This window comes from Bos indicus, chromosome 23 (assembly GCF_029378745.1).
Source record: "Bos indicus isolate NIAB-ARS_2022 breed Sahiwal x Tharparkar chromosome 23, NIAB-ARS_B.indTharparkar_mat_pri_1.0, whole genome shotgun sequence".
NCBI classification, from domain to species: domain Eukaryota; kingdom Metazoa; phylum Chordata; class Mammalia; order Artiodactyla; family Bovidae; genus Bos; species Bos indicus.
The window spans coordinates 21,549,018-21,562,675 of NC_091782.1; the positions used below are offsets into that span (position 1 = coordinate 21,549,018).

At 42.6% G+C, this 13,658-nt stretch overlaps 1 protein-coding gene across 6 annotated transcripts in view; it reads right to left on the minus strand.

The window, feature by feature from the left end:
- The window catches only part of ADGRF5 (adhesion G protein-coupled receptor F5), a 112,774-nt gene that overhangs the window by 18,535 nt on the left and 80,581 nt on the right, over nucleotides 1-13,658 (minus strand). For 4 of the 6 annotated variants that reach the window (XM_019985740.2, XM_019985742.2, XM_019985741.2 and 1 more), the window contains exons 9-13: nucleotides 11,281-11,502; nucleotides 10,094-10,297; nucleotides 3,941-4,111; nucleotides 2,694-2,813; nucleotides 2,333-2,542 (exon numbers count right to left, since the gene is read on the minus strand). In XM_019985740.2, the coding sequence (XP_019841299.2) occupies nucleotides 2,333-2,542; nucleotides 2,694-2,813; nucleotides 3,941-4,111; nucleotides 10,094-10,297; nucleotides 11,281-11,502 (927 nt within the window). The remainder of the gene's footprint in view (nucleotides 1-2,332; nucleotides 2,543-2,693; nucleotides 2,814-3,940; nucleotides 4,112-10,093; nucleotides 10,298-11,280; nucleotides 11,503-13,658) is intronic. The other 2 variants (XM_019985744.2, XM_019985743.2) reach the window with 1 other exon arrangement.

A 13,658-nucleotide genomic window follows, 5' to 3' on the forward strand; every position in this document is an offset into this window, starting at 1 on the left:
AGTTTATCACAGCATCTACAGTTAAGTAGGACCTTTCAGTGTTGCTGACATTGCTTCTCTTTGTCCTAACTTTGGGGGAGTCAGAGCAGCTGCTGGGCAGAGAAAAAACAAGTAGAAAAAGACCAGAGAGAAAATGCCTTCCGATTCCCATTGGGAGGAGGGAAAGAAACTTTACACTGAATAGAAAAGTGTAGTCAATTTTGATCAGAACAGATGCTTTTTAGAACCTGAGTGGGACTGTTTAATAGTTCAATATTGTCTGATAGTCGGAAAGGGCTATTGGGCAGAGCAAGTATGAGCTTGGCATAGGAGAAATGGGAATATTTCCCATTCCTGATGGTATCCATCAAGTCCAACCAGATGAGAAGCAGTTATTTCTACAGTGTTGCCTAAGCCTTCCTTACAGGAAAAAATCAAGACAACCTGGAACTCACAGGATCTGGACTGATTAAGCCTATCATTCATGAAAAGCTTTAGAACAAAGTAGTTAATAATTGGCTTCTGGGGACTTGCCTAGTGGTCCAGTGTTTAAGACGCCATGCTTAGTTCAATCCCTGGTCCGGGAACTAAGATCCCACAAGTGCAGCCTCCCCACCCCCCCAAAAAACAGAACTCTTGGCCTCGAGCCAGTCACCTTTTCCCTTCGGCTCTGCCATTCAGCAGATGCATGCATAATCTCAGGCAGTTTCTTACCCTCTCTGGGCCCCAGTGTCCTCATCTGTGGAATGGAGATGATAATGACACTCTCCTCTAGGTTTATTGTTTTAAATTAATTCATGTACTTAAATACTTAGCACAATGTCTATCACACAGCAGAAGTTCAAGAAATGTCAATTATTATTGAAGGGATCCTATCAAATTTCTTTTTCTTCCAAAAATTTGCATTTTCTCTCAACTTAAACAGTATCTAGGGATAAGTATTGGAGAAGGTGATGGCACCCCACTCCAGTACTCTTGCCAGGAAAATCCCATGGACCGAGGAGCCCGGTAGGCTGCAGTCCATGGGGTAGATCAGAGTCAGACACGACTGAACGACTTCACTTTCACTTTTCACCTTCCTGCATTGGAGAAGGAAATGGCAACCCACTCCAGTGTTCTTGCCTGGAGAATCCCAGGGACAGGGGAGCCTGGTGGGCTGCCATCTATGGGGTCGCACAGAGTCGGACACGACTGAAGAGACTTAGCAGCAGGGATAAGTAGAAAACAAAAATGTTTTTCTTTCCTCTTTTGGAACCAGGCATATAAAACCTTTAGGAAGAATTTTTATACCTCAGTTGGGTGAAACAAGAGTGTGGTAAAAATACTTGAAAAAAAAATCCTCTTAGGAGTTTGGAATTATATGCATACCACTAATGCATAAAATAGATCAATTACAAGAACCTGGTGTATAGCACAGGGAACTATGTGCAATATCTTATAATAACATATAATGGGAAAGAATCTAAAAAAGAACATATGTATGTATATATATATATATATATATAACTGAATCATTTCATATAAAAAACTGAATCACATACATATACAAAAACTGAATTGCTTTATATTTAAAACTGAATCACATATATAAGTGATTATATGTGATTACATGAGGATTATATATATCACATATACATGATATCTTCATATATGTGTGTGTAAATATATATATATATATATATAAATATACACGGAGAAGGCAATGGCACCCAACTCCAGTTGCTTGCAAAATCCCATGGATGGAGGAACCTGGTGGGCTGCAGTCCATGGGGTCGCTGAGGGTTGGACACGACTGAGCGACTTCACTTTCACTTTTCCCTTTCATGCATTGGAGAAGGAAATGGCAACCCACTCCAGTGTTCTTGCCTGGAGAATCCCAGGGACAGGGGAGCCTGGTGGGCTGCTGTCTATGGGGTCACACAGAGTCGGACACGACTGAAGTGACTTAGCAGCAGCAGCAGCATATAAATATACAAAACTGAATCACTTTGCCATACACTTGAAACTAAACACAACATCGTAAATTAACTATAGTTAAATTAAAACAAAAAATCTTCTCAACGGCAAAGCACTGGCTCTAGAATCAGAGACCAGTTTTAATTCTTCCTCTACAACTTAAGTTGTGGAAACTTAGGCACATTTATTATCCTCGCTGAACCTCATTTTCTGCATCTGTAAAATGGTAATAGTGACATCTTCCCCCAAAGGGCTGTTGCATTGAGTGATGACGTATGACGTGCAGAGTGGCTGGCACAGGCATGGCTCGGGCCAGGCCCTCCATGGATGGCAATGATTCCAGTGTATTTCTAGGGGTCCCAGAACCAGGGTGCAGGGTATCTGGGCTTTCACTCACCATTCCACTCCCTGGTTGAGGTCTTGACTGTCAGCACCGACTCTGCTCTGTCAGGATACCTCCTCGTGGTATAAAACCTTTTGTATATTTTAGTTCCAGCAGAAGTGTTCCAGTACATCTCATCATAGTTACTCATATCGCTGATGCACTTTATAAAAAAGCTTTGTCCCTCAGAAACAGAAATTAGGTCCGGGGTTATGTTTAGCTTGGCTAAAAGAATGCAAATAAAACAGACAAAAGAAAACCAACAACAAGTATAATGTTTAGTCTTTCTGGTGACGTCCACATAGAGTGAAATTTCACATGGAGACAGAAAGCATGAGCGGTCCTGACTCTACTGGGGTCAACGAGGCATTGGTACCTTGCTGCTCCCGGGCTTTACTTGTCTCTAGGCTGTTCTTGGTGGTGCTCTGAACTGTACTCATTTCCATCACAAGCCTTTGGGATTCGCGCACTTCCCCTTTGTGGCTGGAATTATCTCCTAATGATCAGCAGGGCAAAAGGTTGCAAACTTAAGAGTGTTGACTTAACTCAACTCCCCTCCAACCTCTTCCAGGTACCTCAAGGGAAACTCAATGGCTCAGTTCCTATGACCGTATCATTTTCTATTCTTTCGAAATAACTTAAAATGCCATGGTGTATTTTAATTTCTCTCTTTTGTATCTCTTCTCCATGAAAATGTGAGCTCCTTAAGAGCAGGACCCTCTCATGCGTGTCCTCGTTCACATCGCCAGCGTCAGCACTGGGTCCACTACCCAGTCGGTGCTTACCAAGCAGATGAGTGGTTTCTGGAATGACTTGTGAAGCAGAGGGATCACAGCAGTTACACTGCCCAAATAATTATATCTAGACTGAGAAGTAGAGACACCCAAATTGTTCAGAAGTGGGGACTGATGATTTATCTAAATTGTTTTTGTATGATGGGCACAAAAACATGTTTGCCTGCCCAATTTTTGCAGAGAATGCAGCAGAAAGTTTTAAATGTCTGATACAGGGGTGAAGTTAGAATGCTTTAAGATATAAGCAGTAGAAACGATACTTTTAAGAGTCCTAGAATTAATTGAAAACAAACACACTTGTTACAACTGTAAGATAACCAGGAAATACCAGACTCCTAAAGCTTTCTGCTGCATTCTCTCTGAAAAAGATAAAATGGGAGAGAAAAGGGGGGAATGAAGGATGGTGGGGAGTGAGCCAAGCTATTGTAATTCAAGAGAGGGAGAATGGGATTATGGGAGAAAAAGTAGGATATAAGGGGCATTATCCTTGTGAAGTGAAAGTCGCTCCATTGTGTCCGACTCTTAGACCATGGGATTCCTTCCTTATTCAGTGACTAATCTGAGTGTGAAACCTACTTCAGCTTTTTGCCTTCTCAGTACAACGTAGGCGGTTCCTTCCCTGCAACCACTGCTTCCTACTCTTACCCTTCCTTGTAAGGAATTCCTGTGAATTTAACTGGCAGAGATGCAAATCCCACTGTGTGATTTACCCCAACCACCCTCTCACAACCAGGGAAGGCCCGGCTTCACTGCTCACGGATGTTCCCAGTTTACTGGCAGCCCCTGGTTTGAGGGGCAAGCCCAAAAATGCTAGTGAAAGAGTCCTTACCCACAGACATGAATGTCACTTCTATGTCCTTTCTGCCTCTGGCTCCGTGGGCACTGATGAACTCACACGTGTAGACCACTGTCGTTCCAGACGACCCGCTCGGACACTGAGTCCCATTGGCCACGAGGGTGTATCTGCTGCAGCCACTGTCCGTGTCTATTTCAGCGTTTCCTGCAACAACATAAGAGGTTCTCTTGCTGTCAAGGTTATCTGACTCTCTGGTTTGGTAGCAAAGAAGCCAAATCGTGGGCTTCCCTGGTGGCTCAGTGGTAAAGAATCTGCCTGCCAATACAGGAGACATGGGTTTGATTCCTGATCTTGGAAGATCCCACATGCTGCAAAGCAACCAAGCCCGTGCACCACAACTATTGAGCCTGTGCTCTAGAGTCTGGGAGTCACAACTAGTGAGCCCATATGCCACAAGTAAGGAGGCCCAAGGGTCCTAGAGCTTATGCTCTGCATCAAGAGAAACCACTGCAATGAGCAGCTTTTGCACCACAACTACAGAGTAATTGCCACTTGCCACAACTGGCAAGCAGCAATGAAGACCACACACAGCCAAAAATAAATGAATAAAGTTATTTACAAAAACAAGAAGCCAAATCAGCTAACATGACTCCTTATTTACATCCAGTTTTCTCTTTGAATGGAGAGGCTGCTGCTGCTACTGCTGCTAAGTCGCTTCAGTCGTGTCCGACTCTGTGCGACCCCATAGACGGCAGCCCACCAGGCTCCCCAGTCCCTGGGATTCTCCAGGCAAGAACACTGGAGTGGGTTGCCATTTCCTTCTCCAGTGCATGAAAGTGAAAAGTGAAAGTGAAGTTGCTCAGTTGTGTCCGACTCTTAGCAACCCCATGGACTGGTGGGCTCCCATCCAGTTTTCTCTTTGAATGGAGAGGCTGCTGCTGCTATTGCTGCTAAGTTGCTTCAGTCGTGTCCGACTCTGTGCGACCCCATAGACGGCAGCCCACCAGGCTCCTCCATCCATGGGATTTTCCAGGCAAGAGTACTGGAGTGGGGTGCCATTGCCTTCTGTTGAATGGAGAGGCAGGATGGTATAATGGTTAGTCCTGCCACTTTAGGATCCAGGTGGCCTGGCTGCAGTTTCCAAACTGTATTATTATCTTTTTAAATTTTTTTTTTAATGTGGACTTTTTTTAAAAAAGTCTTTGTTGAACTGGTTACCAGAGAAGGCAATGGCACCCCACTCCAGAACTCTTGCCTGGAAAATCCCATAGATGGAGAAGCCTGGTAGGCTGCAGTCCATGGGGTCACTAAGAGTCAGACATGACTGAGTGACTTCACTTTTACTTTTCACTTTCCTGCATTGGAGAAGGAAATGGAAACCCACTCCAGTGTTCTTGCCTTGGAGAATCCCAGGGACGGGGGAGCCTGGTGGGCTGCCGTCTATGGGGTCGCACAGAATCGGACACGACTGAAGTGACTTAGCAGCAGCAGCAGAGCTGGTTACAATATTGCTTCTGTTCTTTGTGTTTTGGTTTTTTGGGCGCGAGGCGTGTGGGGTTTTGGCTCCCTGATCAGGGCTCAAACCCGCACTCCCTGCTTTGGAAGACAAAGTCTAAACCACTGGACCACCAGGGAAGTCCCCAGCACTCTAGTACCTACCGGCAGGGTGTTGTTGGGAAAGTCACTAAGCCACGCTCTATCTCAGTTTCTCCAGATGTAAAATGGGGATATATAACAGCTATGACCTAGGATTGTAGTCAGGTAAAAGGAGTTATTATGTGAACACTTAGGATAGTGGCTGGCTGAGGCCAGCCCCTTACCAAGACCATGATGATTGCTGAAGTGTGAAAAATTTAAAAAGAGAAGTCATGTTTTTGGATATGATTTCAATTGGAAGAGGAAAAGATGATAGATTATTTTGACTATTTTTATTATTAAAAGGAGGAAGAAACAGGACTCAGGCCTCTGATACTCGTCTCACTTGAGACCTGTTTTTGTAACTTATTCCTTCCTATTAGTCATATGTTTTAGTCGAAGCTTTACCTTTGTGTTTTCTTCGGTTACCAGCAGTTCACCCTTCAGAATAGCTGCTCCTTCCTGTCTTCCTCTCCGTTCCCAAGATGCTCTGCCCTCCACACCATCTCACTTCCTGCCTGTGTCTCTATGATGCTCTCTTGGACACCTTTTTCTACTTCGGTTCCTTCATCCCTCCCCTCCATCCTTGCCTTCTGCCATGTACCCTGAAGACATTCCTCAAACACTGACAATCTTCCAAAAATTAAAGAAAAAGAAAAAACCCTTCTGATGAACTCTAACATAAATGCATCTTTTACAGCCTTAGCTGGAGGATCAATGATATTTAAAATATTCTGATTGAAAAGGAACCAGCTTTTCTCCCCAGTCTCCAAAATGATAATTCAGAACACCAAACTGATTTACCACCTTGGGTATATTATTAATACCTCCTGGTTCATAGGTACAAAGGTCCATTCATCTCCAAGGCTCATACCTCCACTCATTTTTGGAAAACCTACTTCCTCCACTTCCTCCAGGACCTCTCACTCCATCCCTCTCCCTTGGCTGCAGAACAATGGAAGGTACTAAATGCAGCCTGTAAGTTGGCACTCTGCTTTCCAGAGTACAGGTGGTAGGCAGTTCCAAGTTTGTTGCTCAAGATTAAATAATACCCAATGAAGAGTTCCCAGGACATTGAGGATAAGTGAAGGCATGGTTTTCAAAGCTATCATCATTATCAGAAAGCAGTTATTGTGGCAGATTCAATGTATTCAACTCTGTTTTAAATATTGACATTCATTATCTCTTGTCTCTTCTTTCAAAAGTCTCACAAAATGGGTGCCATTGTCTCTATTTAAAAGATGAAAATCTGGGAGCTCCTTAGCGATCTACTGGTTAGGATTTGGCACTTTCGCTGTCCCTGCCGAGTTCAATCTCTAAGATTCCACAAGCCCTGAAAATACCCCAAAACCCCAGAAAGCCCAACCTGCTTGAAAAAGACCACCTTCATCTTCTTAAAGTTAGAAATTCTGACACTATGGATTACTTCCTTTCCATCTTATCCCTTGCTGGAAGTGCTTTGAAAATCCAGTGCAACTGTTTCTGAGATGAGGCGATACGTTCAGTTCCAACACACTGGGGTGAATTATTTAGCTAGATGGCTTTCTCCTGATCTAGAAAAATGGCTGCTAAGAGAACTTGTGGAATTTGGAAAAAGAGGGCCCCAGCGAGGGGAGGGCAAAGGAGAAGGAAAGAGGACAGGTGTCGAGAGAGAGCAGAGGTTAAATTCATCAGAGAATCCCTTGTAAGGGTCCCCAAGTGGCCTGCCCCAGCCAGGGTGGCAGGAAATCCATTGTTCTGTTGTTAGTTGAGCCTGCCCGGGGCATTAAGAATGTCTGTAGCAGGGATGGCCACAGAGAGGTCCCTGAGCATCTGTACTGTAGACTTCCTGGTTCCTTTGCCAGAGGGCAAGGCCTTTCACCACTCACAGTTAAAAGCCTCTAAGTCAGCAACACGGGAACTGTGCAAGGTCTTTCTCCCATCTGGCAGTTCCTTTAGGATGTCTACACCCCCTCTTATTTAAGAATCAAGGAAGTGGCTAAATGGACCATATGTCAACTTGTTCAACAGTTACCAGATGCCTTTACCATTCTGTGGAGTACTTTAAGGTGGAAACAAATGTGCTTTGAAAACTAGATGTGCTCAGAAAACGTTACATCTCAATTGATCCTTATTTTATTTATGATTTAATATTATCCAATAGGGAAGGCTTTGTAAAAGTTCCACCACAATGATGGATTTCATGGCTAAAGCTACAATTGCTTTAATGATTTTTTTTTTTAACTTGAAAGATGAGCACATAATACTGTCATTTCTTAAGAGAAGAATTGCCTATGTGAGGTTTATAGGCAGAGAACAGTTTTCTGTTTCACAGTACAATTTCTGCTGGATCAGCTCATGCCAAGGCTGACTCACCAGGCATGTGTGATATAGTTTGGCCAAGACAAAGACTGTGAAGCAAGGTGAATTATTTTCTTTTTCTATTGTGACATCCTCGGATAAGTCATTGAATTTGAACCTCAATTTCCTTATTTGAAAATGGAAGGCAAAAAAAAATGTCTGCTTCAAACTTGTGGTCAAAGTTAAATGTGATTAAAGTGATAACAATATGTGCATACTTATAACTGGTTCATACTGTACAGCAGAAACCAACATAACATTGTAAAGCAATTATCTTCCAATTAAAATAAATAAAAATTTATTTTATTTATAAGAATATAAAAATTTATAAGAAAATAATAGCAAATGAAGCAACTGACAAACAACTAATCTCAAAAATATACAAGCAACTCCTACAGCTCAACTCCAGAAAAATAAATGACCCAATTAAAAAATGGGCCAAAGAACTAAATAGACATTTCTCCAAAGAAGACATACAGATGGCTAACAAACACATGCAAAGATGCTCAACATCACTCATTATCAGAGAAATGCAAATCAAAACCACTATGAGGTACCATTTCACACCAGTCAGAATGGCTGCAATCCAAAAGTCTACAAATAATAAATGCTGGAGAGGGTGTGGAGAAAAGGGAACCCTCTTACACTGTTGGTGGGAATGCAAATTAGTACAGCCACTATGGAGAACAGTGTGGAGATTCCTTAAAAAACTGGAAATAGAACTGCCTTATGATCCAGCAATCCCACTGCTGGGCATACACATTGAGGAAACCAGAAGGGAAAGAGACACGTGTACCCCAATGTTCATCGCAGCACTGTTTATAATAGCCAGGACATGGAAGCAACCTAGATGTCCATCAGCAGATGAATGGATAAGAAAGCGGTGGTACATATACACAATGGAGTATTACTCAGCCATTAAAAAGAATACATTTGAATGAGTTCTAATGAGGTGGATGAAACTGGAGCCTATTATACAGAGTGAAGTAAGCCAGAAGGAAAAACATAAATACAGTATACTAACGCATATATATGGAATTTAGAAAGATGATGGTAACAGTAACCCGGTGTACGAGACAGCAAAAGAGACCCTGATGTATAGAACAGTCTTATGGACTCTGTGGGAGAGGGAGAGGGTGGGAAGATTTGGGAGACTGACATTGAAACACATAAAATATCATGTAAGAAACGAGATGCCAGTCCAGGTTCGATGCACGATACTGGATGCTTGGGGCTAGTGCACTGGGACGACCCAGAGGGATGGTATGGGGAGGGAGGAGGGAGGAGGGTCCAGGATGGGGAACACATGTGCACCTGTGGCGGAAAAAAAAATAAATAAAAATAAAAAAATAAAAATTTTTTTCAAGTGAGAACATGTTTTTTAAAAAATGATCATAAATTATTACACAAAAAGAGCACTATTGCTATTTTAATTTCTTCTACTTATTATTATTCATCAGTACAAACTGAAAGGTGGGGAATTTCAAGCGTGATCTCAGATAACCAACAGGATCAGAAATTGACATTGGTTGAGAGACAAACAGGTTGATAGAGAAAGATATAGAACCAAAGACACAGAGTCAGATAATTAGTGGGAAGGACAGACACCAGGAGGAGAGACTCAGGAATTCGACTCTCCAAGTCAGACTTCAAAGCAAAACCCATGACCTCATCTTTGTCTCTTTGCTGAAGAGGGAAAGGAAAGGGAAGTGGGGACAAGATTTTCTGCAGGGAAGATGCGATAAACCTATGTCATCCCATCACTCCCTCTTGAATCTTCTCTGCCAGAATCTAGTTTACATCCCAGGTATGACACTTATGGATTTCCCCAATGGCTCAGCAGGTAAAGAATCCACTTGCTATTCAAGGAGCCACAGGAGACTCAGGTTCAATCCCTGGACTGGGAAGATCCAGTAGAGGAGAAAATGGCAACCTACTCCAGTATTCCTGCTGGGCTACAGTGCATGGGGTCACAAGGAGCTGGCCATGACTGAGCACAGAGCACACGCGACACTTATATGTACATATTTTGGGAATTTTGTTCTAGCATGGCTTAGCTGGAGCTGGCCTCAAACCTAGTACTTCTTCCACAGTCTGAGGTCTAGAAAAAACCCAGCTACCTGACATTTGCTCTTTTACCCACTGCATCTCTATTTTTCCTTGGCCAAAATGCAAAAAACCTATTTGCGAAAGGGTTTCTAACAGGCTCACCTGGAACGCTTATACTCCCTTCCTGCTTCCATTCAATTTGACTCCAATTCACGTTCACCTCACTGCAGCAGTGCAAAGACACAGGATTGTTGTCACACATCACCTCCGTGGCTTCGCTTGCCAGTATCTGGATGGGTATAACTTCCACTTTTCTTTTGGACGCATATTCAAAAATATCTAATGTCAGCTTGCAGATGTATTCACCTGTAGCAAATACACAAAAAGACATGGATTATTACTATTACATATATCTAGTTCCCTAGAAGAAGGATGGCCTCATCTTATGTGTCATGGTGGTACTTCATGAAACATCATTTTCAAAAGCATATGAGACTTCTTATAAGCAACCCTAAAGGAATATTCAGGAGGTATTGAAGGTTGAGGGAGATATTTCTAATGCCACGAGGTGAGGAGTAGAGAGATGTTCTAAGGAAAAGGCAGAAATCTGAGTCCTTGTTGGTAAGGAAAAAAAGTGTGGGGATGCTTCAGAGGTACAAAGGGAAGATGGGAAACCCATGGATCATTTTGGCATCCTATTTAACTCTGTGGCAAAGTCAGAGTCAACAAACACCCGATAGAATCCATGTGTCTGCAGTCCAGTTTCTCTTTGAGAGAAAATGAGATGCCTCTGTTGACATCTGGATTGCAGTGATGCTATTAAATTTTAGAATGTCAGGTATAAGAGTTATGCTTCTGTGGTTGCTGGGGACGAACAGGTCGGAGGGATTCCAACAGAGAAGAAGAAAACCTGGGGAGAGCAGTGATGAATATGTTCACTATCTTGATCACGGTGATATTTGCACAGGTGTATCCACATGCCAAAACTTATTAAACTATATGTGCAAAATTATATGTGTAAGTTATAATTTAAATTATAAATGTAAGCATACTAACTTTACATATGTACAGTTTATTCCATGTCACTTCTACCTCAACAAAGCTCTTCTCACATTTTTTAAAAATGTTAAAAAAAAAATAAACCTGCTTTTTGTCTTAGGTTCCAGCTCATAAGCTTTGGTAAATGTGGAAAATTCTATCTCTCCCCAGGCTAAATTTGCTTGGCTCATTCACCATGGGATTAATTTTCAGTTGTGAACATTTGAGCTTCTTTTTGAAGAGGAAAAGTCTGTCTACACACACTACCACAGTTTGATTCTTTCTTAGCCCTTCATTCCATGGCAACCCACCCATGAAACCCCGAGTGATGTTGTGGATAATAAGGCGCGACACGGAGGTCATGTTGTTGAGCACAGAGGTGTAGATGGAGACTTCAGTGCTGTTCTGGATGTCGAGGCCCGTTTCCCCCTGCGTCCAGGACACATTGGTGGAAAAAACTTCATTCTCACACATCAGGGTTACTGTATCTCCTTCAAAGATGATTTCTGGTGTGATGGAGAATTTCGTTTCATCTGGAAACCCAAACAAAAGCTATTAGGATCCCAAAGCAAATGAATGGAATTAATGATCCTCCCCAATGCCACCACCACAGGTGTTCTCAAGATGTGTCCGTGGTGATGAATGATGCATCGTGTTCCCCACACTCCTTCCCTGGACAGCTGGGACCTGAGGGCCCCGGAGTGACTGAGCCAGCTATTAGGGACGTGGTTTCTAGCTTGGGATCTTTGCACACTTAAGAGTTGTCAATGATGCTAATGGGGATCCCAAATCTATTTTCAGTGTTTCAAATAATCAGTCACAGATACAAACAACAGACTTGTGGTTGCCAAGGGGAAGGAGAATAGGGGAGGGATGGATTGGTAGGTTGGGATTAGCAGATACAAACTATTATATATAGGTTGGCTAAACAGCAAGATTTTATCGTACAGCACAGGGAACTGTAAACCACAGTCAAGAAGAATATGGAAAAGAACATACAAATATAAATATAGATAATTGAACCACTTTGCTGTACAGCAGAAATTAACACAGCATTGTAAATCAACTATACTTCAATAAAATTTATACAATAAAAACGCAAAAAAAAATTCTAATAGTCTGGTAGAAAATTGCACATTTGCTTATGAAAAAGTCACACCAACTAACTTAAACATCAAGTTCCTTTGCCCCTGATTTGAGAAATATCAACTGTTTGTTACTGATAATTGATACCTCAAGCTGACTGAAAGCTCTGTCTCGTGCCTTTGATAAATTAAAAATGGAAAAACCAATTAATTTTTTACAATAAAGTGTGCTTGGGAAATAAGACATTTTTTAAAGACTTAACACCTATGGGCCTATAAAAGTGGCGGCTTTATAGACACACAGATCTGAATTTGAATTCCGGTTCTGAGCCAGGCATAGCTGTGTGGCACTGGGGAGCTTGCTGAGTATCTCTGAACCTTGGCTTCCTTGTCTGGAAAATAGGAGCAGTGAGAGCTATCTTGGGGGGTGACTTGGAGGGATAGTAGCTATTCTTATTGGTTTCACAGTAAACTTCTTGAGAAAAGTGGCATTAAGTCATTTCACAGACATAAAGAAAAACACAGTATTCTCTATTTTGGGGTTTTTCTGGCTTATATAATATACAGGTTTTCCCTCTAAGCTGAGGTATAGTATTCATGAATTCCATGTATTGAGAAAATCTAAGGCGCTGAGGAATAAGGTTCTGGGAGGCATCTTTTGGATGGTTCTTTACGCTCAGGCCACACCCTGTTCTTACTGTAAAGTGAAAGTGAAAGTCAGTCAGTCATGTGCGACTGTTTGCGACCTCATGGACTATACAGTCCATGGAATTCTCCAGGGCGGAATACTGGAGTGGGTAGCCTTTCCCTTCTCCAGGGGATCTTCCCAACCCAGGGATTGAACCCAGGCCTCCCGCATTGCAGGCAGATTCTTAACCAGCTGAGCCACAAGGGAAGCCTGTCATAGTGTAAACATGGGACTAAAATACCATAGAATTAATTTGGGGTGCTATGTTCAAAATATCCAGTTATCTAAATATCTCTTGCCACATTTTTCAGGCTCCTGAATAAAATAAGATTTCAGAGCATCACATTCAACTATTCAGAAGCAAAGCCTCCTGTGCACATTTCATGTAGTGACCTGAGGCATGCAAAATGATGTTACTTACCATGTGGCCTTGAGCAAGTCATTTACCCTGAGGGTGATTTGCTCTCAATTTGTCCCACCCTCTCCTTCCTGAATGATAGGATGTCTAAAAATATTAGCAGTGAATGTAAAGAGGTAGAGTATGAATCCATTGTCAGGATGGTCTCACTCCTCCTGAGAAGAGGTGCCTTTCCTTCCCCTGTGCCTGCAACAGCCCGTTCAGTGCCGTCCCCATGGTGGGCTGTGTTGTTCCAAAGAGGAGTCCCCTTCAGTCGTGAACCGTGGGCCTGAGTTACACACAACAGCTGCCAGTCATCGCTTGCTCATCACATCTCTGCTCAGTTGACTCCCCTTGCTTTCCCCCAGGCAACAATAGAGCCACCCACCTAATTACACACAGAGCCCAACTCTATACCCCATTTGGAAAATGAGGGAGAGCATGTAAAATGCCAGGACTCTTGCCACTGCTGTATGTGATCCAAAGCAGTGGTTCTCAAATCTCCCCTGCAGCAGAATC